Source organism: Stegostoma tigrinum, chromosome 6 (genome assembly GCF_030684315.1).
Source record: "Stegostoma tigrinum isolate sSteTig4 chromosome 6, sSteTig4.hap1, whole genome shotgun sequence".
In the NCBI taxonomy this organism is placed as follows: Eukaryota; Metazoa; Chordata; class Chondrichthyes; order Orectolobiformes; family Stegostomatidae; genus Stegostoma; species Stegostoma tigrinum.
The window spans coordinates 53,625,385-53,650,292 of NC_081359.1; the positions used below are offsets into that span (position 1 = coordinate 53,625,385).

Here is a 24,908-nt window from a genome sequence, read left to right on the forward strand (position 1 = left end):
TGGTCGAGGTCGTTTTTGACCATTGTGGAGGGGAAGCTGTGGTCCTTGAAAAACGAGGACATTGGGATGTCCGGGAATGGAATGCCTCATCTCAGGAGCAGATGCGGCAGAGGGGAAGGATTTGGGAATGGGGGATGGCCTTTTTGCAGGAAGGTGAGTGACAGGAGGTGTATCCTAAGTAGCTGTGGGAGTCAGCAGCTTGAAATGGGTATTGGTTTCCAGTTGCTTGCCAGGGACGGAAACGGAGGCCCGAGAGGGAGAGGGACATATCGGAGATGGTTCAGGTGAACTAAAGGTTGGGGTGGAAGGTGTTGGTGAAGTGGATGAACTGTTCGAGCTCCTCATGGGGGCATGAGACAGCACCTATGCAGTCACTCATGTAAAGGAGGAAGAGGTGGGGGATAGGGCCAGTGTAGCTTCAGAAGAGGGATTGTTCCATGTATCTTACAAAGAGGCAGGCATAGCTTGGACCCATGCAGGTACCCATAACCACCCTCTTTGTAGGAAATGGGAGGAATTGAGGAGGAGTTGAGGGTCAGGAGGAGTTGAGGGTCAGGACGAGTTCAGCTAAGCGGATGAGTGTGTCAGTGGAGGGGGCCTGCGGGACAGGAAGAACCGGAGAGCCTTTAGACTACCTGCATGGGGAATGCAGTGTAGAGGGACTGGATGTCCATGGTAAAGATGTGTTAGAGACCAGGGAATTGGAAGTTCTGAAGGAGGTGGTGGGCATGAGTGGTGTCACTCATGTAGATGGGGATTTGTTGGACCAAGGGGGACTAAATGGAGATGAGTTTGGTGGGGCAGGAGCAGGCAGAGACAATGGGTCAACCAAGGCAGTCAGGTTTGTGGATTTTACGAACGGAATAGAAACTGGCATGGCACAGTTGGGAAAGGATGAGGTAGGAGGCTGTCAGTGGGAGGTCACCTGAAGTGATGAGGTCGTGGATGGTTTGGGAGATGTTGTTTTAGTGGTCAGGGGTGGGATCATAAGGAGGCGGTAGGAGGAGGTGCCAGAGAGCTGGGGTCTGGCCTCAGCAATGTAGAGGTCAGTCCACCATCCTACAACTGCGTCTCCCTTGTCCATGGCTTTTGCAGTGAGGTTGGGATGGGAGCGGAGGTCTGCACGTTATTTGGGGTGAGGTTGGAGTGAGTGAGAGGGGTAAAAGGGTTGAGTCTCGACTGCAGTTCTAGATAGAGGTCGAGGGAGGGTAGAGGCCTTGGGGTGCTTTCCAGGAGGAGGTGGTGTGCTGGAGGCCGGAGAAGGGGTCAGTCAAGGGAGCGTTAGGCTCACGATAAACAAGCAAGCGCGGAGACAATGGCAAAACTGTTCAACGCCCAAGCGTGACTTGTATTTGTTGACGTTTGGGTGGAGGCGGACAAAGGTGACCCCTTTACTGAGGACTGACCCTTTGCCCTCAGTGAAGGGTAGATCTGGGGTGGGGAGGCAGTGATGGGGTGTGGGGGTGGGGTGGTGGGGTTGTCAGTTGGTGAAGACCCGGCAGGGCTAGGTGCTCCTGTCTCCTCTGGAGCTGCTGGCTGTGGATGTGATGGGCAGACTCCCACAGCTACCTAGACCCATTTGCCAGCCTTTGGCCCATATTCCTCTAAACTTATTCATTAACCCATCCAGAAGCGTTGTAAATTTTGTTTCCCACAGACCACTTGGTGAAATTGTCATTGTGTTTGAATATCGATTTTTCTCTTGAAGTTCAAGTCAAGATCAGGAATTTTCGTGCTGATTTTGCCCATAGTCAAATATTACCTTGATGTCAAGGGGCAGCCAATCTCATGCACATATTTGAACTAAGAAAATAATGAGGTCTGAAACACGAGCTCTAGAGAAACTCAAATTAAGTTTCTACATCCACTGTCTTTTGAGGAAAGGAATTCCAAAGACATTGACCCTCTGAGAAGAAAATAAGCTGTGGCCCTGAATTCTAGATTTTCCCATAAAAGGGAACATCCATTCAACATCCACCTGGACAAGTCCGCTCAGGATCTGTTGTTTCAATTAGCTCTATAATAAATTCTACTTTGATCAAAATGGAAAGTGTTATTCATGGTCCTATCAATCTGCTTGCCAAAACTTAATTTGGGTTCCTCCAGGGCTATTGCGTTTCAGAAGTCATTATTTTCTTAGTTCAAATGTGGGCATAGGACTGGCTGCCCTTTGACATCAGGGTAATATTTGACTGTGTGGCACAAGGAAATCTGGGTAAAAATCTCTCCAGTGGTTGGAGTAATACTTGACACAAAGAAAATTTGTGCTTGTTGGAGGCTAATCACCTCAGCCCAGAACATTTCTTCAGGAATCCATCAGGATTGTATTATTGGTCAAACCATCTTGACCCATTTCATCAAAATGACCTCCCATCCATCACAAGCTCAGAGGTGGGGGATGTTTACCGATGAGCATTCAGTACTGAGCACAAATCCTCCCAGAGCCTGAAGCAGTTTGTGCCTGCACGTAGCACACATTTGGGCCATTCTCTGTTTGACTGATAAAGGATAAGTAACGTTTGTATAACAAAGGGCGGGGAATAGGCATCTCCAACAAGAGAATCTAGCAGTCTACCAATGGTATTCAACGGCATTACCATAATTGAATTCCCCACCATCAACATCCTGGGGCGGTGTGGACTTCTTGGGCTGAAGGGCCTGTTTCCACACTGTAGGGAATCTAATCTAATCTAATCTAACCATTGACCGGAAATCTAACATCAGACCCTGAGAATTTTGTGACAAAATAAATTTTTCTCTTGACCCACCAAAGCTTGTTTGTCATCTCATAGTCAGTTAGGTATGTGACAGAATTAGATGTGTCATCAATGATTTTACCTTTATTAATAACCAATTCACTTTTGAAAGAGTTTCAAACTTGTAGTTATGAGCTGAAATAATGACACATCAAGATTTCAAAATATGAAAGTTTTTCCTCCTATGAAAGAATCTCGTTGTTCAAAGATAGTTTGTGCCTGATTGAGGGATAAGGCATCAGGGATTTGGGGTATATGCGGAGGCTTACTCCTCCAGCTCCACTGTCATCCCCTGCATCCTAACAGTACCCTACAACTCCCCTCCTACTCATATTCTGCCATGGCCTGGGCTTCAGCAATGATACATGCGTATCCAGTTAAATGTTTGAGTGGTGAGCTTTCCCAAAAAAAAGTTCTTGTTCTTCAGCCATGAGCTCAGATCTTTATTGCCTTTTAAGTACGGTCCAGTGTTTGTAAAGGGAGATAGGTTTGAAATTGCTTCCAGCACTGCCCTTCCAGATTAATAAAACATCTGGCAATCATGGTCCAGGCAAGTAGGATTGTTTGTAGTCAAATATTGAGCTGCTGTGTGTGGGGAAAAATTGTTTCCCAGTGAACCTCGTGCCTTCAAGAGTGTAATGAAACCATTTTTGGCAAGGAAAAGAAATAGGCAGCAATTCTGAGTGGGGTGGGTGACCAGCTTGTAACTGATGTCCATTTCAAGCCCACCGACTCCCACAGCTACCTAGAATACACCTCCTCCCACCCACCCTCCTGCAAAAATTCCATCCCCTATTCCCAATTCCTCCGCCTCCGCCGCATCTGCTCCCACGATAAGACATTCCACTCCCGCACATCCCAGATGTCCAAGTTCTTTAAGGACCGCAACTTCCCTTCCCCCCCCACAGTGATCGAGAACGCCCTTGACCGCGGCTCCCGTATTTCCCGCAACACATCCCTCACACCCCGCCTCCGCCACAACCGCCCCAAGAGGATCCCCCTCGTTCTCACACACCACCCTACCAACCTCCGGATACAACGCATCATCCTCCGACACTTCCACCATTTACAATCCGACCCCACCACCCAAGACATTTTTCCATCCCCCCCCCCCCGTCTGCTTTCCGGAGAGACCACTCTCTCCGTGACTCCCTTGTTCGCTCCACACTGCCCTCCAACCCCACCACACCCGGCACCTTCCCCCTGCAACCGCAGGAAATGCTACACTTGTCCCCACACCTCCTCCCTCACCCCTATCGCAGGCCCCAAGATGACATTCCACATTAAGCAGAGGTTCACCTGCACATCTGCCAATGTGGTATACTGCATCCATTGTACCCGGTGCGGCTTCCTCTACATTGGGGAAACCAAGTGGAGGCTTGGAGACTGCTTTGCAGAACACCTCCGCTCAGTTCGCAACAAACAACTGCACCTCCCAGTCGCAAACCATTTCCACTCCCCCTCCCATTCTCTAGATGACATGTCCATCATGGGCCTCCTGCACTGCCACAATGATGCCACCCGAAGGTTGCAGGAACAGCAACTCATATTCCGCCTGGGAACCCTGCAGCCATATGGTATCAATGTGGACTTCACCAGTTTCAAAATCTCCCTTCCCCTACTGCATCCCTAAACCAGCCTAGTTCGTCCCCTCCCCCCACTGCACCACACAACCAGCCCAGCTCTTCTTCTCCCCCCCCCCCCCCACCCCCCCATCCACTGCATCCCAAAACCAGTCCAACCTGTCTCTGCCTCCCTAACTGGTTCTTCCTCTCACCCATCCCTTCCTCCCACACCAAGCCGCACCCCCAGCTACCTACTAACCTCATCCCACCACCTTGACCTGTCCGTCTTCCCTGGACTGACCTATCCCCTCCCTACCTCCCCACCGATACTCTCTCCACCTATCTTCTTTGCTCTCCATCTTCGGTCCGCCTCCCCCTCTCTCCCTATTTATTCCAGCTCCCTCTCCCCATCCCCTTCTCTGATGAAGGGTCTAGGCCCGAAACGTCAGCTTTTGTGCTCCTGAGATGCTGCTTGGCCTGCTGTGTTCATCCAGCCTCACATTTGATTATCTAGCAATTCTGAGTGGCTTTGTTTTCTAATATCCACAGCATTTGTGTTTGCTTTTTTGAAACACTTTGTGGTATTTCTATGATTCAGCACATTCTTTTCCTCTCAAAGTTCAGTTCACATGAGCAGGGAGTTCCATGTCCTATGGGCCTAATTGTCTCCTACATGCAAATTCCATGCCTAATTGTTTTTAGAATTAGCTTGGAGGCTAGTATTTTGAATATTTTGTTGCCATAATGTTTGGCATTAAACAACATGCTATTGTAGTTGTGAATGTGTAAGAAAATCATACAGGTGATATAATTTATGAAACTTTATTTGAAGTTTTGCTTTATCTCCTTCATTCCAAGCTAATGAGCGTTACATTCTAGAATGAGCAGGGCATATGACACAATCAGATTTAGGTTCAAGCTGGTCACATTGCAGTGCTGGAGCTGTTTCCAAAATTATTATCTTGTTTTTTGTTATTGGTATTTTGTTACAAATATTGAATACCTCTTGAAATCTTTTAAAGCATTTTATTGCACACAACATTCATGAGATTCAAAAAACCGGGTGCTGAGCTTTTCTTGCCAAGTTGATCAATTTGAAAGGCAAATGGGAGAGAATGCAAGTTCTATCAAACATTTCAGCCAATCATCAGGAGTCGTGTTGCCAATGAGAGCAATTAGAGTGGTTGTTTTTAAATGTAATTCTTTACCTTGTGTAGCACAGTGAATACACTGTTCGGGGAGGCTAGCATTGTTCTGAGTAGCTAATTAGAAATTCTGCCTCCAAACTTCCTTTTGTCCTGTCCTGTGTCTTATAGCACATGAGGTAGAGCATATACTAATGTCCATTTCCATAGCTAGCTTTTCTCCAACAAACTGGTTGCAAATCTGCACCCAAGTCTTTAAACTGTGGGATGCTGCTGCATATCAAGCATGGCTGACCAGGAGACTGTCCTATTTTTTGCGACCTGTCGTAGGTGTAGTGGAAGAATTTGCATATTGATAATCAACTAGTTTGGCTGCATTATGAATGCAGCTTCTGTGGCAGTTGACTCCCAGACTGGGAACTTTGAGCTTCTGGCTCAGAAGCAGAGACTTGACCTCTGTGGGAACCCTACCTCACAGCATGAATTTGCTCTTCGCAACCTCTTTTCAATTTAAAAGACAAGTTGTTATGCGTTCTTTAATGCTGTAAAAGACAACTGTTACGTTATGAAGGAATTTTCATTGAATTTAAATTGAGCTAAATTATTTATCCATGTAAAGAATTCAATTTCAGAGTGATTTAAATGATTCTCCCTTCTCACTGTTTTTGTAATTTGGCCACCTTTTTCTTTCATACTGCTTAAATAGAACTCTATTACTTGGCAGGCATGAATATTTTTGAATATCTTGAAATTACTGTGTGTGTAGTTATGTGTAAGTAAAATCAAACGGTATTGTTGCTATACTGTTAATCCAGAAACTCATCAAATGTTCTGGGGATGTGGTTTGAATCCTGTCACAGGATTTGATTTTTTTTTAAAAAAAGCTCTGGGTTTAAGAATTTACTGATGACCATGAAATCATTGCGAGTTATTAGAAAAACCCATCTGATTCACTAATGCACTTCAGGGAAGGATATCTGCTGTCCTCACCTGGTCTGGCCTACATGTGACTGCAGACCGACAGCAATGTCACTGACACTCAGTTGCCCTCTAAAATAGCCATTCAGTTGTATCAATTGCTATGAAGCCTGAACAAAAAAATGAAAGTGGGTGGACCACCTGGCATCAACCTAGGCGCTGGAAAAGACAACAGAAGCATTTACCTGATTGAGCTGGTCTGTGTCGGCAGCAGGTGGTGAGGAAACCAATGAGGGGAAAACATACTTGGTAAGGATGAGGTCAGCTGCAGATGTATCTGGCCATGACATTAGTTGGTAAGAGTGACCATCCCACAGTCCTTGTGGATACAAACTCCCAGCCCCATCTTCATATTACGAATTGCCTCCATCCTGTTGTGTGGCGCTATCACCGTGCTAAATCAGACAGGCTTTGATTGGATTTAACAGCTCGACTGGTCATCTATGAGGTGCGTGGCCCATCAACAGCAGCAGAATTGTACTCCACAATCTGCAGTCCTATGGTCTGGCATATCCCCCGTTTGACCATGGGCATCAAGCCGTGGGATCAACCCTGGTTTAATGGAGTGTGCAGGAGGGCAAGCCAGGAGGAGCACCAGGCATACCTGAAGATGAGGTGTCAACCTGGTGAAGCCACTGATTAGGAGTACTTTACATGCTGAACAGCATTAGCAGCAAGTGATAAACACAACCATGTGAACCAAAACCAACAGATCAGATGTTAATTCTGCAGATCTGCCACATCTAGCCAGGAATGGTGGTGGATAATTAAATAACTCACTGGAAGAGGAGGCAGCACAACTATCCATATTCTTAATGCTGGAGGAAGCCAAACACTTCAGTGTAAGCGATAAGGCTAAAGCATTTGCAGCAATCTTCAGCCAGAAGTGTCAAGTGGGTGATCCATCTTGGTGTCTCCAGTGGTCTCCAGCATTTCTGATACCAGTTGTCGACTAATTTGATTCATTCCATTTATTGCCACTTGTATTTATGAAAATGTAGTAACAGGTGTATAAGATGCCTCAATTCAGTACCATTTTAATTAGAAATCATAAAAAGAAATAATTAAGACAAAGTTAGGACAAAGTTCATCTTTGTTACATCCATGGCTCCTGAGTTTCTGGACTGGCTGCATATGAGGTTGTAGGCACTGGATATTGAAAAGGCTATAGGCCCTGACAACATTCTGGCAATAATGCTCCAGAATGTGCTGCTCTCCAAGCCAGGCTCTTCCGGTACAGTTACAATGGCATCTATCTGACAGTTTGGAAAATTGCTGAGGTATGTTCTGTACATAAAAGGCAGGAAAAATCCAATCCATCCCCACATGCTGAAGTAATCTAAAAATATTTTTCTGTCTTTATTCTGTCAATTACTTTGTATTCATAAATCGGCATTGCTGAAAGTTTGGCTGACCAGAGGTAGTGTTGTATTGTCCAAAAGGAAATAACCATCAATTTGTGGCGATACCAAGGTGTAGAGCTGGGTGAACACAGCAGGCCAAGCAGCATCAGAGGAGCAGAAAGGCTGATGTTTCTGGTCTAGACCCTTCTTCAGAAATTTCTGAAGAAGGGTCTAGACCTGAAACGTCAGCCTTCCTGCTCCTCTGATGCTGCTTGGCCTGCTGTGTTCACCCAGCTCTACACCTTGGTATCTTTGATTCTCCAGCATCGGCAGTTCCCACTATCTCTGAACCATCAAATGATGCACATTTTAGAGGTAATGCTCAACTTAATGGCAGCTTGTTCTCTCTGGGGATCTGATAAAAATTAGACTAAACATTAGGAGATGGGCTCAAGTTCTGACTAATACTGAAACTTGAACCTGACAGGGTGGCTACTAAGCACTTGCATGGTCTGCCGGAGAAGGTTAACATTTTCACATGCGTTTAATTTGTTTACATGTTTAATCTTTCTCTACTAGAGAAATACTTTGACATGAAGAAAAACCAGTGCAAGGAGGCTCTTGATATATACAAAAAGTTCCTTACTAGAATGACAAGGATCTCTGAATTCCTCAAGGTTGCAGAAGTAAGCTTCTTGTGAACTGTAAGCCTTTTTTAAAACTACAAAATTTGGCAAATATTATTGTTATAACTATGGTATTCTTTGTTAAACACAGCAAGTTGGAATTGACAGGGGAGATATACCAGACCTTTCTCAGGTAGGCACCTCTTTTTTATCAGTACATTATTATTTAGTTTTTCAGATAGTTTGAGTAGATTAGTAGGTTGTGATCCATTTGTTTTTAGGCAGTCCCTTGATCAGGGATGACTTTATAACAGTGAGACTCGACCAAGAGCTTGAAGATAAGAATCTTGTGTTTTGCTAACTGACCATAATATGCAGACTTGTGATTTATAATAGTTGTCACAGAATTTGAAATATATTATGTAATTCAGATTCTGAAAATAAACCTGTCGCGTAATTCTCCCAAAATTGGTGTAACTGGCGCAAATGTTGGCAACGTTCTAAGTACTAATTGTTCTCTGTGCACCTGAAATTGCCATGATTTTTTTAATACTAATTTTAAAAACATTATGCTGAGAAGCAAGCTGTGGTCATTAAAAGTGCTCTGCCAGGCTGAATTAATCTCTTGTTTCTGCTAATTCTATTCATTTGCAGACCTTTGAACCTCAAAAAATATAAACTGAAAGAACTTCACAGCTGCTGCCAGACATGCTGAGCTTTTCTAGCCATTTCTGTTTTTGCTTCCAAAAAATTAAGCTGGGTATTTTGGATGCAGAACACTTAAACAAAATTGTTCAAATGTTAGTTTATTTGCTAGAGAATTGACGCCTTGTGTAACTGAAAAATGACTTTGTATATCTTTAGAGGCTGCTTTCATTAATTTAAAATCTGGTTGGATGTGGGTGCTGGATTCACTTTGTGATTTTTAGAATCCTTATTTCCTGGTGATAAACCCATTTTTAACTGCATTAATCAACATTTGCCAAGTTACTGTTCTCGTACACATAAAGGACTACAATGTTAAAGCAGATATTTATTACTCAAAATGAAAAATAAAAGAATTTCATTACACACTTTTTGACTTGACTATCTAATTTTTTCAAACAATGTCCAAAGAACTTGGTTTTCAATTCTGTAGTACTTTTTCCTGTGAGATAATGATGAAAATGTGAGAAAATGGCCTGGCAAGCAGGAGTAGACCATTTGGCCCTTTTTGAGTCAGCTCTACTGTTAAACAGGGGTAAGACTGGTCTGTTGACTCCGTCTTTGCTTTTTTGTCTCATCCTTTGCTATCAAATCTATCTGACTCTGTTTGGAATAGATTTGGCCTCCAGTAACTTCTGGGATATAGAATTCCGATCCTTTATCCATGTTAATGTGTTACCCCAGCACTTTATCTTGTGCGGCAACCTTTCATGTGACACCTTATCAAATGTATTTTGGAAGTCCAAATGCACACCTCATATTACAGGTTCTTTGTGTTTACTGTGAATGTTAGTTCATCAAAAAACTCTAATGGATGGGCTAAACGTGAATTTCATTTCTCCAACCTGATCAAATTGTGGTATTGTTTTTAGTATCCTGCTATAAACCAAGCCGAGTGGTAGTTATTTTTCAATCTTGGTTAGTATAGGAAACTGCTTGCATATATGTTGCATTGTAAGCAAGGTCCGTCTTGACTTTGTATTGTTAACATGTGTACTTTAATTGGTTGGGACTTTTTTTCTTCAGAGTGTAGGATGACTGCAGGGTCTGGTTCGATTTCTGATGGATGCTAAGTTCATTGGCCTAGTTTATTATCTTTTGCATTCATCCTTTACTGAATAAAGATGTCAGTTTTCTGTTTATCAGTATACTGGGACCCTTTTAAAATCCAGGGAGCTTTAGAAGGTTACAACCAATGCATCCATTATCTGTGCTGTCACTTCCTTTTAAGACTTTTGAATGCAGGCCATCAAGCCATGGGATCATGCCTGCCTTTAGGTATAATAGCTTTCTAACGCTGAATCACAAGGATGAGGGGAAGATAGTTTTAAGTTCATTCCTCCCAGTCACCTTTGAAGACAGATGAAAAGTACCTCTTCAAAGTGTCTGCCATTTCTTTGTTTCCTTGTTATCAATTCCCCAGAGCACCAAGACTAGCTTTATTTGGTTTTTGTTCTTAATCAAGTTTTTATAGAAACACTTACTATCTGTTGTATTACAACCTAGCTTTGTCTCATACTGTTTCTGTGCTTCATGTACATTACTGTATGTTCTTTGGCTCTTAAAATCCGTCCGCTTGTCTGACCTATCACTAATCCTTGCAGATTTGTAGAGTTTCTTTCATTGCAATGCCATGCTTAACTTCTTTATTCAGCCAAGGGTGGTGTTTTCTTCTTAACAGCCTCACTCTCTTGCTGGGATAACTCTTTGGGCCTTATTAAAAACCTTCCTAAAGCCTGTCCCTACAACTCTGGCCCTGCCTTCCCAGTTGATGTTAGCCAGCTCTGACTTCATGTCCCCGGTTTGAAACCTTAGTCATGGAGTCGCACTTTTCTCTTGCTAATTGAACCTGAGGTTCTGTTGTGTTTTGATGACTGCATCATCTGTCAGAATGGATGAGGTGACTAATGACTGGTGTGTGGCTGATGTTGTACCGTTGCTTGAGAAAGGTTATAAGGACAAACTGGGGAACTGTAGACCTATGAGCCTGAGTTCAGTTTGGGGTAAGTTGTTGGAGGTGATTTTGTAAAATAGGATTTAGTGATATTTAGAAGAGGCAAAAACTTGATTAGGGATGTTCAGTATGGTTTTACGTGAGGGAAAATTGCGCCTCAAACCTGACTAAGTTTTTTTTGAGGAACTCACCAAAAAGATTGAGGGTAGAGCAATACACATGGTTTGCTTGGACTTTAGTAAAGCCTTTGACATGTTCTGTATAGGAGACTAATTAGTAAAGTTTGATCACATGGGATTAAGTGTGAATTTGCCAATTAGATACGTGAATTGACTTAACGGCAGGGGACAGTGTGGTGGTGGAAGGATATTTCTCAAAACACCAGTGTTCCACAGGAATTGATCTGGATCCTGTTTTGTCATGTATATTCTCATCCAAATCATTTATATAAAAGTGTGGTTATTAAGTTGGCAGACAATGCCAAAATTGATGGCATCGTAGACAGTGAAGGTTTTCTAAGATTACGGAGAGATCTTGATCAAATGGGTCAGTGGTCTGAGAAATGGTAGATGGAGTTCAATCTGGATAAATGTGAGGTATTGCATTTTGGTACATCAGACAGGAGTAAGGCTTATACAATTAATGGTAGGGCTTTTTATTCGTGTTGTAGAGCGGGGATGTAGGGGTGCAGGGACAGAACTCTTTAAAGTTTACATCACATATAGAGAAGATGGTTAAAATGACGTTTATTAGGCAAGCCTTCATTGCTCAGTCCTTTTCAGTACAGGAGTTGGGAAGTCAAGTTGACGTTGTACAAGATATTGGTGAGGTCTCTTCTGGAATACTGTGTCCAGTTATGGTCACTGAGCTACAGGAAGGATATTATTAAGCTGGAGAGGGTTCAGAAGAGGTTTACCAGAATGTTGGTGGCTATGGAAAGTTTGAATTATAAAGGCTGGATAGGCTTGGATGTTTTTGGCTGGAGAGTAGGAAATTGAGAGGTGACCTCCTAAAATAATAAGTGGATTCGTTCAAGTTAGTGATAATTGTCTTTGTCTTTCTCTCAGGATGGGAGATTTCAGGATTAGTGGGTGCTATTTTAAGGTGAGAGGAAGGAATTTAAAGACTCATGTAAATTTTTTTACATGGAGGGTGGTTGGTGCATGGAATGAACTTCCTGAGGAAGCTGTGAATGTGAATACAAATGCACTGTTTGGATAATTAGGCGAACAGGAAAGGCTTGGAGAGATATGGGCCAGGAGCAGCTAGGTGGGACTAGTTTAGTTGAAATTATGTTCAGTGTAGACATGTTTGACTGTCTAAATGTGTATGAGGATGTCTTGGATGACTTCTTCACTGGCTGGCTTGAGAAGATAATGCTATATGCAATTGTTTTGAGAACACTGGCCACATTTTGCAGGCTACCTTGTTCACACTGATTCTCCCAATTTCCATGTAGTTTAATGTTATTGTCGTACATTTCTCTTGTGCTGCATTTATTTCTTCATGTAAGCTTTGTCCTACTCTTGGGTCAGTCTCTAAACTCATCCCACAAGTGATCTCTTGCCTTTACTATTTATATCTATACATAAAATGATTGTATGTTTTGATTATTCAGTTCATGAGCAGAGCTACTTTACCACTTCTTCTTAGCTACCTTTCATTCCAGTCTGTCAATGCCAGTATTGCTTACCTTCCATCTATTGTTGTAATGCCTATCAAGTTAACAATATTTACATCTGTGCTAATTTTCCTTTTGTTATGAATACCAAGTTCATTCAAATACAGGACTTTAAATCTTTTGAAAATTAATCATACTCTGGTCTGCTGACATACTCTTGTATCTTCTGTCCCTCTTTTGTCTTTTCCTGTTACGTTGGTTCTTGCCCCACTGTGTTATTGCCCTGCTCAGCTTTTGAGGTCCACTTTTTCTTAATCCTGTTGATTTTCTTCATTTTTTTGCTTTTTTGGGGTCTTCTGCTCTGAAAACGGATGCAATATATGTGTTCAAAGCTCTGCCATTTCCTTGCTCCTCATTGTTAAGTGTCTAACCTTGATCTCTGAGGGATCAATACTTACTTCTGATACACTTTTCCTTTTTTATGTGCTTGTCAAAGCTTTGTCTGCTTTTTTGTATCCTGGTAGTTTGCTAATTTCCTGTTAAATTTTGGGGCGAGAAATTCGTGAGAGAGAATTTATGGCCGGAGACTGAAGAGTAAATTATTGGAAAAATGGTTGCCAGTGGGCAAATGCATGCCATATCCACCATGTGAATACGTGTGAGGTTACCCACTTTGGTAGCAAAAATAAGAAGGCAGATTGTTATTTGAGTGGCTCTAAGTTGTGAGAAGGAAATGCACAATGAGACCTGGGGGTCCTTATGCACCAGTTGCTGAAAGTAAGTGCTTAGATAGTAAAGAAGGCAAACTATATCTTGGCCTTCATAGCAGGAGGATTCATGTACAAAAGCAAGGATTTCTTGCAGTTTTGCAGGACATTGCTGAGGCCCCATTTGGAATATTGTGTGCAGTTTTGGCCTCCTTATCTGAGAGAGAATGTTCTTGTTATAGGGGGAGTGTGCTAATATTTTCCAAATTGATTGCTGGGTTGGCAGGACTATGTATAAGGAGAGATTGAGTCTGTTAGGATTGTGCTCACTGGAGGCTAGAAGAATGAGGTAAGGGTATCTCATGGAAACCTATAAAATTCTAATAGGATTGGATAGCTTACATGCATAAAGGATGTTGTAATGGTGGGGAGTCCCGATCCTGAGATCATAGTTTAAGGTGAAGTGGTCAACCTTTTAGAGCTGAGATGAGAAATCCCTTCACTGAGTGGTGAGCTTGTGGAATTTGCTGTCTCTAAGTGGTTGAGACCAAAGTATTTTGTTTTCAAGAAGTGGGTAGAAATAGCTCTTGTGGCTAAAGGGATCAAAAGTTTAGGGTTTTGAGCTCAAATGATGAGCCATGATCATATTGAATGGCAGAGCGGGCTCAAAGAATCAAATGGCCCACTGCTGCTCCTATTTTGTGTTTGTGTTAAACCTCCCAGTGGCCAAGCATAAAATTTAGTGCAGTTACAAAAGCTGCAAAAAAAATCCTGACAGTGGCAGGTGCCCACACCCTCCCACAGACTCCCTGTAATATTGCACTGCTAGTGTCAGTTTTGTAAATTGAAAATTACAAATTGCCTCTGCTGAGGTAGTTTGAATAAAAATAATGGTTTGAGGCATTTAAGTTTGTTTTGGCTATCCTTTTGAATGGTAAAAGAAAATTACATAAGATATTGTTAAAGTGAATTTAAAAATATTTGATAAAGTCAGCAACAGAACTGCAGTAGTTTGTTTGGATAGAATTATCAGTACTATTAAAATGTTGAAACTGTTTCCACCTGAAAAATCAGAATGTCCTGATAACATGATAATGATGTAATGATATTGTGTTTTAGAATAGCTTTGATTTATTTTTGTTTCACAGAACTTTTGAAGTGTAGTAATTTGAAGTAGTAATTCTTTTGGATACCTTGACATTGAGAAAAGATTGTATCATCAGGCTGCATCAATTAATTGGTTGTGCCAAGGACTTGAAGGTCTGCATCTATTTAAGAACAAAGTTCACTGCTTAATCTATGTAGCTGACATTTGCTCTAATATTATAGGCACCAAGTAGCCTCCTTGATGCTTTAGAACAGCATCTGGCTTCATTGGAAGGCAAGAAAGTTAAAGACTCTTCGACAGCTGCTAGCAGGTAATGTTGCATTGATTTAAACTTGCATGTTTTTCTTTGTGTTAGACTGGATAAGGCAGGCAATGCTGATGTATATCAGGATAGCAGGATCTATCATTTTCTACCCAAAGGATGCCATTCTAGGAAGCATAGTTAAATAGCAGAAGGGGGCCCTTCTCTTTAAATGGCTCCACAAGACTACAGAGATTGCATCTGAGGGTTGTCCTAATTGTGTAAAATGGAAATTCACAATTGATCTTCAAGTTAAGAGCGCCATTAAATCTCAAATTCAGCCGAACCCCCACAATAACAACAAGAATGGACTATTCAGTACAGAAATATTGTGAATCACTTTTTCCGATATCTCTTCACTTTACCTGGCCTGGCCCTGTACCTTGCTTCCCCATTAATGGCAGAGGTTTCAGACATCTCAGTTCTCTGCTAGGTCTGTCGTGCACTTTTTGTTTTCTTCATATTGTCAAATTTGATTATTTCCAATTCATTCTTCACTCACCATTTCACCTGTATAAATGAAAGTTGTTTGAAATCTTCAGATAAGCACTGTAACTCCTGACAACAACTGTACAGATGTTAGTTGCTGTTCTCCACTCTTGTTCTGTCTGCTGTGTTCTTTGTGGGCCCATTTTCCACTACTACTGATGGTCAGTTAGCGTCAGTACTGGATTGTTCTGGTGTCATCCAATGTGCAGTTGCATCATGACGACCCCGCTTAAACTGCCCAGTCACAAACACTGGTTTTACGCAGTGAAAGCTGTCTTGTACAGTATCTACTCTCACACACCCAGAAGTTAGGGAGCGAAGCAGCATGTTTTGCCATTGTTTTTTTAAAATTATTTCATTACTTGAGAAGGCGTAGCATTATTTACAGCTTTTAGATGAAGGACTCTCCAGCTGAGTTTCATTTCTGCCATTTTTGATGCAGTCGGCCTGAAATTTTGGAGGTGCAACTACGTGTGAGTGTGCGCCATTCACAGTTGCAGCATCAGCAAACTCCGCTTTCGGCAAACTTCTCATTGAATGCAACTAAAGATCCGTGCAAATGTTGTTATTCTGACTCGATTACCTTGCTCCAGAACTGATGGTGGAACAACTGTACAGGGTTTATCGATGGAAGCAGGTGTGCCGATCGTCTTTGCCTTAGTCGACAATCTCAAGGTTGGGTAACTGAGAGTGTCATAAAGAACAGTGCTCTGTCCATGGTTATTGGCAATATATATTAATGACTTGAATGCAGGAAATGAATATACCATCACACAGTTGACCTATGAGACAAAAATAGACGGGAAGGCAAGTGATGAAGATGATGCAAATAGTTTCCAGGGGCGTATGGACAGGTTAAGTGAGGGGGTGGTGGGGGGAGAAGATTGGCAGATAGAATATAATCTGGCAACAGGAGCTTATTCACTTTAGCAGAAAAAATAGAGGAGCTGAATGTTATCTAAATGGAGAAAATCTTCAGAAAGCTGTAGCGTAGAGTGATTGGGGGTGCATAAATGACAAAAAGCTAGCATCCAATTTCAGCAGATAATAGGGAATGCAAATGGACTGTTGGCCTTTATTTAAAAGGGAATGTAGTATAAAAATGGGGAACTCTTTGTTAAAACTGTACAAGGCACTGTTTCACTACACTTGGAATGTTTTGAAAAGATTTGGCCCCCTCATCTAGGGAAAGATATATTCTGACACTGGAGGTCATATGGAAGGTTCACTCAGTTGATCCTGGGTTCCAAGGGATTCTCTTGTGAGGAGAGGATGAGTAGGTTGGTTTATTTATTGGGGCTTAGGAGAATAAGAGGAGATCTTACTGAATCATGTAAGATTTTTCAGTCACATGGTAGGGTAGGTGCTGAGATGTTGTTTCCCATTGTGGGACAATCTAGAAGCAGAAGCCAAAAATATTAGTAACATCTTGCTCAGTTAAGATGGAGATGAGATGCAACTTCTCTTGGAGGGTAGTGAGTCTGTGGAATTCTTTTCTGCAGAGGGCTTTAGTGACTGGATAGTTAAGTATATTCAAGTCTGAAACAAGCCGTTTTTTTTTTTCCCTAATCCGTAAGGGGGAATAAGGCAGGAAAGTGGAATTAAGGATGATCAGATCAACCACAATCTCGTCGAGTGGTGGAGTAGATTTGAGTTCAGTGTCCTGCTTCTACTGTATCTTGTGGAGCTGTCTATAGTGCCATCCCAAGTTCAGTAGAGTTGCATGGAGTTTCTGTCAGAATGGGGTTTTTGGAATGTATCCATCAGTTAACTGTAGAAATGTTAGTACAAGTCCAACTTCTACAGAATTATCAGATGGCATTTATTTTTGCAAAATTTTGCTTTGCAATTAATTTGTTTCACTTTTCTTTTCCCTATGTCCTAACGGTATCTATGTCAATGTAGCATGAATGAGTAATTAGTACAGTTTCTGTACTCCATTTTTGTATCATCAGCATGCTCCTCTTGTATTGAAGCCCTCAAAATTCATTTTCATAACACCTTTTACTTTGATTTTCAACAGAAAATCCTATCATAACAAATTAAATCCTGAAAAATGTAAGTGTGTGGCCTGAATTTAAAGACTTAGGGGCAAAAGTAATCGGGTCCTTTCTTTTCTTTCAAGAAAAAAAGTTGGCTATGTTTAGACCACCTAGACAAAATGTGTTTTCAGATCAACCTTGATTTTACTCCTGTTGTGAACTAGCATCCTAAAATTAATATAGAAATCTATATTAACGATTTCTATAGAAATCGTTCTTACATATTAAAAGAATTAACTAGAGATGCAAAGAAACCTACATTTTAAAAAGAAACAATGTGCAGGATTAGGGAGAAAGGTACCAAAAAAGGTATTTAGTGTAATGCTTATTGGAGAGGTGGGCTAAATGGCCTCTTGCTTTGCAGTGATTCTGTGGAAACAGGTTGGAGCTGGTATTTCGTGTGGCAAGACTGACATGACTTGGGATTGCAATATAGTTGCATTCTGTGGCCTGGCGGACTACAGAGTTGTCAAAGTTAGTACTGATATATCTGTATCCAATCACTGATATATCCATAACATTTGTTTGCCAAAATTAAAATCTCTTGCACACATGAATTTCACAATTTTCTAACTGATTGCATCAGTGCATTTGAATGAATGAAAAAGAGCTAAACTTGCCACTTCAAATTATTTTGCTGTTTCATGTAGCATAGTTTGACAAGTGTCAGTTGGTGAGTGCCTGACTAAAGAATCCTTGTGGTGCAGCAAACTGATTTTGGAGGAGTGCAAAATCTTTATTTCTACTTGGTCCAGAAATCATGAACAGCAAAAGACCTTAGCATCTTTTTACACACATCTGAACTTTGAAGTCCTAGGGAGATTTGGAGAGATTGGCCGTAGTTGTCTATAATGTGGTTGCAATTAAAATGTCCAAATTTGTTTGGTATTCCTATGTAAAGTTAAAGGAGACGATAAATTCTTCTTTCCTGTCCAAACAGGACTCTGACTCGGAATGCAGATGGAGTGTAGAGTTTTAACACTTGAGGACAGGTGTGTTGGAGGCAGATGTGTGAGGGGGGGAAAAAGGGTAAATAGCTCAGATCCAACTCTTGAAGGCTGGGTATTGGGAATCCTGCAAAAGAAGACTTTAGGATGTTATATTAATTTCGGCAGGACGATCTGATATCTTGACTGGAAATCCTTCAACACCCCCACCCCCATCCCTAACCCTACAAATCCCCTGCCCTCTACAGAGTGTCGAGTAAGTTCAAGTCAAGTTGATTTGTGACTTTTAGAAAACCATGAAAACAAACTTCTGGACCTTCTACCTGAAAATTCATGAGGTACATAACTCTGCTACTCTCTCTGCAATATGATTTTCTAAAAAATGCTCACTGAGGCTTAACCAAGAGTAATTTTTCAAGCAATCATAAAGAGCAAGCACGCATGTAAATCTGTGTATAATTGTCAATATTAAACTAAAGAAATGCAATTGTGAGAGAAGTGATGGTTTACTTTGGGAACATCTTATCTTAGTTTCTGTAACATTTAATGTCTGAACAACTTGCTACCTCAGCAAACAATTGTTTTTGGAAGTTGATATTTTTGATCACTGCCTTTCTTGTGTCGAGAGCAGTAATGCATTATCTCCATAACTTGCAGGGAATCTGATTTTAAAATTAGATTTAGGAGTCTTAACTCGTTGTTTGCTTAAATAAAATCAACATCTTGATCTTTGTTTTCTTTAAAGTTGTATTCCTGAAGTTTTTGAACTGCTTATGATTGTGTTGTTACTGAAATTTATTTGTATATTTTCAGTGTGTAAATTATATGGCAGTGTGGGGATGTTAGGCAATTTCTTTCCAAATAAGTTGTGCATTTCAGTGAAATCATACAGTAAATCTTGTAAAAATATCATATTTTCAGAGTCCAGTTGCATGTAATTAATTATATTGAGTATACAGCACATAAATAGGTCATTCTGATCAATTTGTCAGTGTTGATGTTTACATGGCACAAGTCTTCTCCCATTATATCTACTTTAACTTAGCCGACAGCATATCCTTCCAGTTTCATGTCTCATGAACTTATCTAGTTTCCTTTTGAAACTATCTCAGTTATTTGCCTCACCATTTGATGTTATTTTAACCTTGCTCTTGGGTAAATATACTTTTTCATGTGGTTGGCTTGTTGAGCTGGTTCGTTGTTCTGCAGTCATTTCATTACCCTGCTGGGTAACATCAGTGCAGCCTCCGATGAAGCACTGTGTTTTCCTGCCTGTTATTTAAACTCTGGAGTCCGTTGAGCTGGATTGCCTAATTTCTGGTTTTCCTTCGCAATGGAATGTAAATGGGATCTAGCTCTGTACTTACTGATGGCTGTCTTAGTGGAGTACCAGGCTTCTAGGAATTATTGTGCCTGTCTCTGCTTTGCCTGTCCCAGGATCCAGTCTGAAAGGTTTCTTATCCAGGTGTCTGCTCTGTTGTTATTTTGGTGAGTTTGTTTGGCTAGTTTTTCCTGAAGTGTCGGTCTTTTCCTGGCTGTTGTGGCCTGATGACTGATGTTGACCCACATTGGCATGAAAATGGGTGATTATGGAGTTGACTGGGTGGCTAACAGTGAAAAAGAAGGTTTTAACTGACAGGAAGATACAGATGATTGTTAAGATGAGCAGATCAGTGGCAAATGGAATTTAATCCTGAAAAATATGAGGTCATACACTTGGTGAGAAGTAACCAGACAAAGGAGATTGTAAGAACAGGGAAATCATGTTGGACCTGTACAAAGTTTTGGTTAGGCTACGGTTGGAGTGCAGTGTGCAGTTCTGGTTGCCATTTGGAATGATGTGATGGCACTAGAGGGGCTATGGACTCAAAGGGCCAAAGGGCATCTTCTGTGCTCTGACTCTGTAATCTGCCATAGCAGCAACAACCATATTGTCTCTAAAGAGAGGTCCACAGGAATGTTGAAAAGTGAGGAGCCAATCATAATTGTGCAAAGGGTGAATGATAAGTGGACTGCCAACTACATGTTCCATCCAGTGTACACCTGTTATGAATTTCCTTGGGGGTTTTGAAAGTAACATGCCTACTTAATCTCTTGTTGGTGTGGCGGGAAGAGTGGTAAGATTGACAAATGATCTCTTGTACACTCTTAAAATGATTCGTCAGTGTTTTGCTTTTATTTGCACAGTTTGTTGAAGCTAAAACTGATCTCTTAGGTAACTACTTTTTGAAAGTTACCTTGGAATAGAATTTCCAAGATTCAGTTTCAGAAGGCATGCAGTTTATTGTATGAATTAGGAAAGTACAATGAGAATTAATTCTTGGGACTTGTCACTGATCTGATCTGTAAGATAATATATGCAGTTCACTTGAAGCTCAGGTTTAATATCTTGTTTCTTTCTCTTTTCTCCCATCAGAGCTACCACCCTTTCAAATGCAGTCTCATCACTTTCTAACACAGGCATGTCACTCAGCCGAGTAGATGAAAGAGAAAAACAAGCAGCTTTGGAGGAAGAGCAGGCCCGGTTGAAAGCACTCAAGGTAATCTATAGTGTTTTTTATTCTTCCTTCACCTTCCCTACTCTGCTTCCCAAAACGAGCAAAATTCAAGCCATTACCTATGGCTTGTGCACTTGTAAGAATTTTGAGCCATTTTAATAAACTATCTTGCATCATCATTGAGTGTTTTTTTTCTCAGACTCCTAAAACCCATGTTTTTCGCTTGCTTTACTTCATCTTTTCTACTGTTCTCTGCAAGTGTATCTTCCCCATGAAATACATTTCTATTCCCTTGATTCCTTTTCCTGTTCGACCGTGTATTTCTTCCTTCCCTTGCCCATAAAAGTATCCCATTGTAAGTGATTCACTCTTCAGAGCTAGTCACTCTTCCTTTCAAATTCAATATCACAAAAGCACAAAATTTTGAGGCTGAATGGCCTCCTGCACCATATCATGCCAGCACTGGCTCTTATGAGCATCATTATGTAGTGCTAATCTCCTGCTTTATCCCCTTGCCCTCTCACACTTCCGATCCAACTAATCATCCAGTGTCCTATTGAGTAACTGAAGTCCAGCATTTTTTTTTTACTTTTGTACCTTGTAAATTAACATTTTTAAGACAGTTTAATTCTGAGTATTATGATACAGTTTAAACAAAACTATAATTTCCCCCATCCCTATATGTTCACTAAATCTTACGAGCTGTTAAATCTCCGGTAAGTCTTACATGCTAATTTGAACATTTTCGATGTAGTTTGGGACTAGTTAAAACTTACTTCAGACATCTGTTAAATGGTTAGAATTGTTTCCCAATAACAGGAACAGCGCTTGAGGGAACTTGCAAAAAAGTCCTATCCATCTTCTGCAACAACTGCCGCATCACCCAGTTCAACCTCTGGTGGAAGTATCAGCACAACTGTAGCCGTAGACCTCTTCTCAACACCTAGTTCTTCCAACAGGTATAAGATACTTTTAGCTGCTGTTGGCTGTCTTGTACATGTGACAGATATTGGTCTAGCAGAAGAGGAAGCAGGAGCCAATCTGACTCCTGTATATGCTTATTCATGCTTTTCAGTCCAGTATTCATAAAGAACTGAATTCTCCTTTACCAATCAGCCTGAATTAGCTCAGTATTTGCAACACCAGCACCATTATTAGCATATTTGCTGCCCCCTGAATTTGACCATGGAGTGTAGGTTTCACTACTGTACTTGGTACTGTTCTTTTTGTAGATTCGGTTCCAGTAAGCATTACAAGAAATGATGCGCATAGAGCTTAGGAAACAATTTTTCAGATTTTTAAATGAAATCTGATGTCAATTTTTGAAATGTTTAAGTACTATAATCCCCTACGTATTGACTTATTGACCTTGGACTGGAGCCTGGAGATATTGATGATTAACGCCTGAATGTAATTTGAATAGTTGCATTTCAGTTAGTCATTAACGTGTGTGTGTGCCGGGGTTGGGGGGGGGGCCCATCTGAAAGTTGACAATATTATAACAAATCATTTTTCAAATTATGTCTCTCCTGTTGCAGTCTAAATACTTGTGTACTTAACTTCTTATTATAGAAATCTTTTTGAGAAGAGGCAGCACGGTGGCTCAGTGGTTAGCACTGCAGCCTCACAGCGCCAGGGACCCGGGTTCGATTCCAGCCTTGGGTGACTGCCTGTGCGGAGTTTGCACATTCTCCCTATGTCTGTGTGGGTTTCCTCCGGGTGCTCCGGTTTCCTCCCACAGTCCAAAGATGTGCAGGCTAGGTGGATTGGCCATGCTAAATTGCCCATAGTGTTCAGGGGTGAGTGGGTTACAGGGGGATGGGTCTGGGTGGGATGCTTCAAGGGGCTGTGTGGACTTACTGATCCGAAGGGCTTGTTTCCACGCTGTAGGTAATCTAAAGGTACAAGTGAGAGGAATTACACTTGCCATGTGTGAACATGGTAGCAAAACAAAATGTGTGAAGTAACCCTGTTTCTCCCTCAATCAGGATTATGTAAGCGTGCTATTTGATCATTATTGCGTTGCAGTTTGTGGGAGCATGCTATGAACAAGCTGTCCTTTGCTTTTTCTTCACTATGACTGACTACACTTCAAAAAGTAACTCATTGGTTGTAAAGCTGGATGAACACAGCAGGCCAAGCAGCATCTCAGGAGCACCTGTGCTCCTGAGATGCTGCTTGGCCTGCTGTGTTCATCCAGCCTCACATTTTATTATCTTGGAATTCTCCAGCATCTGCAGTTCCCATTATCTCTCATTGGTTGTAAAGCACGTTTGGTATTTCTGGCCATGAAAGGCATTTTTTATCGAAAATGTAAGTCTTTGTTTCTAAGCAATTGGATAATATGCTGAATAAGCTTGGTGATGTTTGATTTGTTGAGGAACATTTATTGTGGGGAGCAAAACGGGTGCTGTCAGTCTGAAGTCACTTCCACTCGACCCCTTAAAACAATATTTTTTAAAATCGCATACTACTTTCCCCAAAGTACAGCTATGTCAGAGAGATCAGAAAAGTTTGATTTTTATGAAGGTCTTGTCATATGAGGAGCTGCTGAGGACTCTGGGTGTGTACTCGATAGAGTTTAGAAGGATGAGGGGACATGTCATTGAAACTTAGAGAATACTGAAAGGCCTGGGTAGAATGGATGCGGAGAAGGTGTTTCCACTGGAAGAGGAGACAAGGACCTGAGGACACAGCCCCAGAGTGAAGGGACGACCCTTTAGAACTGAGGTTATGAGGAGTTTCTTCTTTCAAAAAGCTGTTAAACTGTGGAAATCATTGCCACCAAGTGCTTTGGAGGCTAAGTCATTCAGTGTTTTTAAGATAGAGATAGATAGGTTCATGATCAATTCGGGGACCAAGGGATTCACGGAGAAGGCAGGAGAATTGTACCAGCCATGACTGAATGGCAAAGCAGACTTGATGGGCTGAATGGCCTAATTTTGCTGCTCTTTTGTGAAGGGAAGGTCGTGCCTCACAAACTTTATTGAGTTCTTTGAGAAGGTGACCAAACAGGTAGATGAGAGTAAACCGGTTGATGTGGTGTATACGGATTTCAGCAAGGCATTCGATAAGGTTCCCCGCAGTAGGCTCTTGTACAAAATGCGGAGGAATGGAATTGTGGGAGATATAGCAGTTTGGATCAGAACTTGGCTTGCTGAAATAAGACAGAGGGTGGTAGTTGATGGGAAATGTTCATCCTGGAGACCAGTTACTAGTGGTGTACCGCAAGGGTCGGTGTTGGGTCCACTGCTGTTTGTCATTTTTAAAAATGACCTGGATGAGGGCGTAGAAGGATGGGTTAGTAAATTTGCAGACGACACTAATGTCGGTGGAGTTGTAGATAGTGACGAAGGATGCTGTAGGTTGCAGAGAGACATAGATAAGCTGCAGAGCTGGGCTGAGAGGTGGCAAATGGAGTTTAATGCAGACAAGTGTGAGGTGATGCACTTTGGTAGGAGTAACCGGAAGGCAAAGTACTGGGCTAATGGTAAGATTCTTGGTAGTGTAGATGAGCAGAGAGATCTCCGTGTCCATGTACACAGATCCTTGAAAGTTGCCACCGAGGTTGACACGGCTGTTAAGATGGCATACAGTGTTTTAGCTTTTATTAACAGAGGGATCGAGTTCCGGAACCAAGAGGTTATGGTGAAGCTGTACAAAACTCTGGTGCGGCCGCACTTGGAGTATTGCGTACAGTTCTGGTCACCGCATTATAAGAAGGATGTGGAAGCTTTGGAAAGGGTGCAGAGGAGATTTACTAGGATGTTGCCTGTTATGGAGGAAGGTCTTACGAGGAAAGGCTGAGGGACTTGAGGCTGTTTTCGTTAGAGAGAAGAAGGTTGAGAGGTGACTTAATTGAAACATATGAAATAATCAGAGGGTTCGATAGGGTGGATAGGGAGAGCCTTTTTCCTAGGAGGTGACGGCGAGCACGAGGGGACATAGCTTTAAATTGAGGGGTGAAAGATATCGGACAGATGTCAGAGGTAGTTTCTTTACTCAGAGAGTAGTAAGGGAATGGAATGCTTTGCCTGCAACGGTAGTTGATTTGCCAACTTTAGGTACATTTAAGTCGTCGTTGGATAAGCAGATGGAGATCGGTATGACAGGTCGGCACAAC

At 41.7% G+C, this 24,908-nt stretch overlaps 1 protein-coding gene across 19 annotated transcripts in view; it reads left to right on the forward strand.

The window, feature by feature from the left end:
• picalma (phosphatidylinositol binding clathrin assembly protein a) overlaps nucleotides 1-24,908 on the forward strand; it is a 128,469-nt gene that overhangs the window by 51,641 nt on the left and 51,920 nt on the right. For all 19 annotated transcript variants that reach the window (XM_059646577.1, XM_059646567.1, XM_059646571.1 and 16 more), the window contains 5 exons: nucleotides 8,367-8,473; nucleotides 8,565-8,606; nucleotides 14,730-14,818; nucleotides 20,704-20,827; nucleotides 21,605-21,744. In XM_059646577.1, the coding sequence (XP_059502560.1) occupies nucleotides 8,367-8,473; nucleotides 8,565-8,606; nucleotides 14,730-14,818; nucleotides 20,704-20,827; nucleotides 21,605-21,744 (502 nt within the window). The remainder of the gene's footprint in view (nucleotides 1-8,366; nucleotides 8,474-8,564; nucleotides 8,607-14,729; nucleotides 14,819-20,703; nucleotides 20,828-21,604; nucleotides 21,745-24,908) is intronic.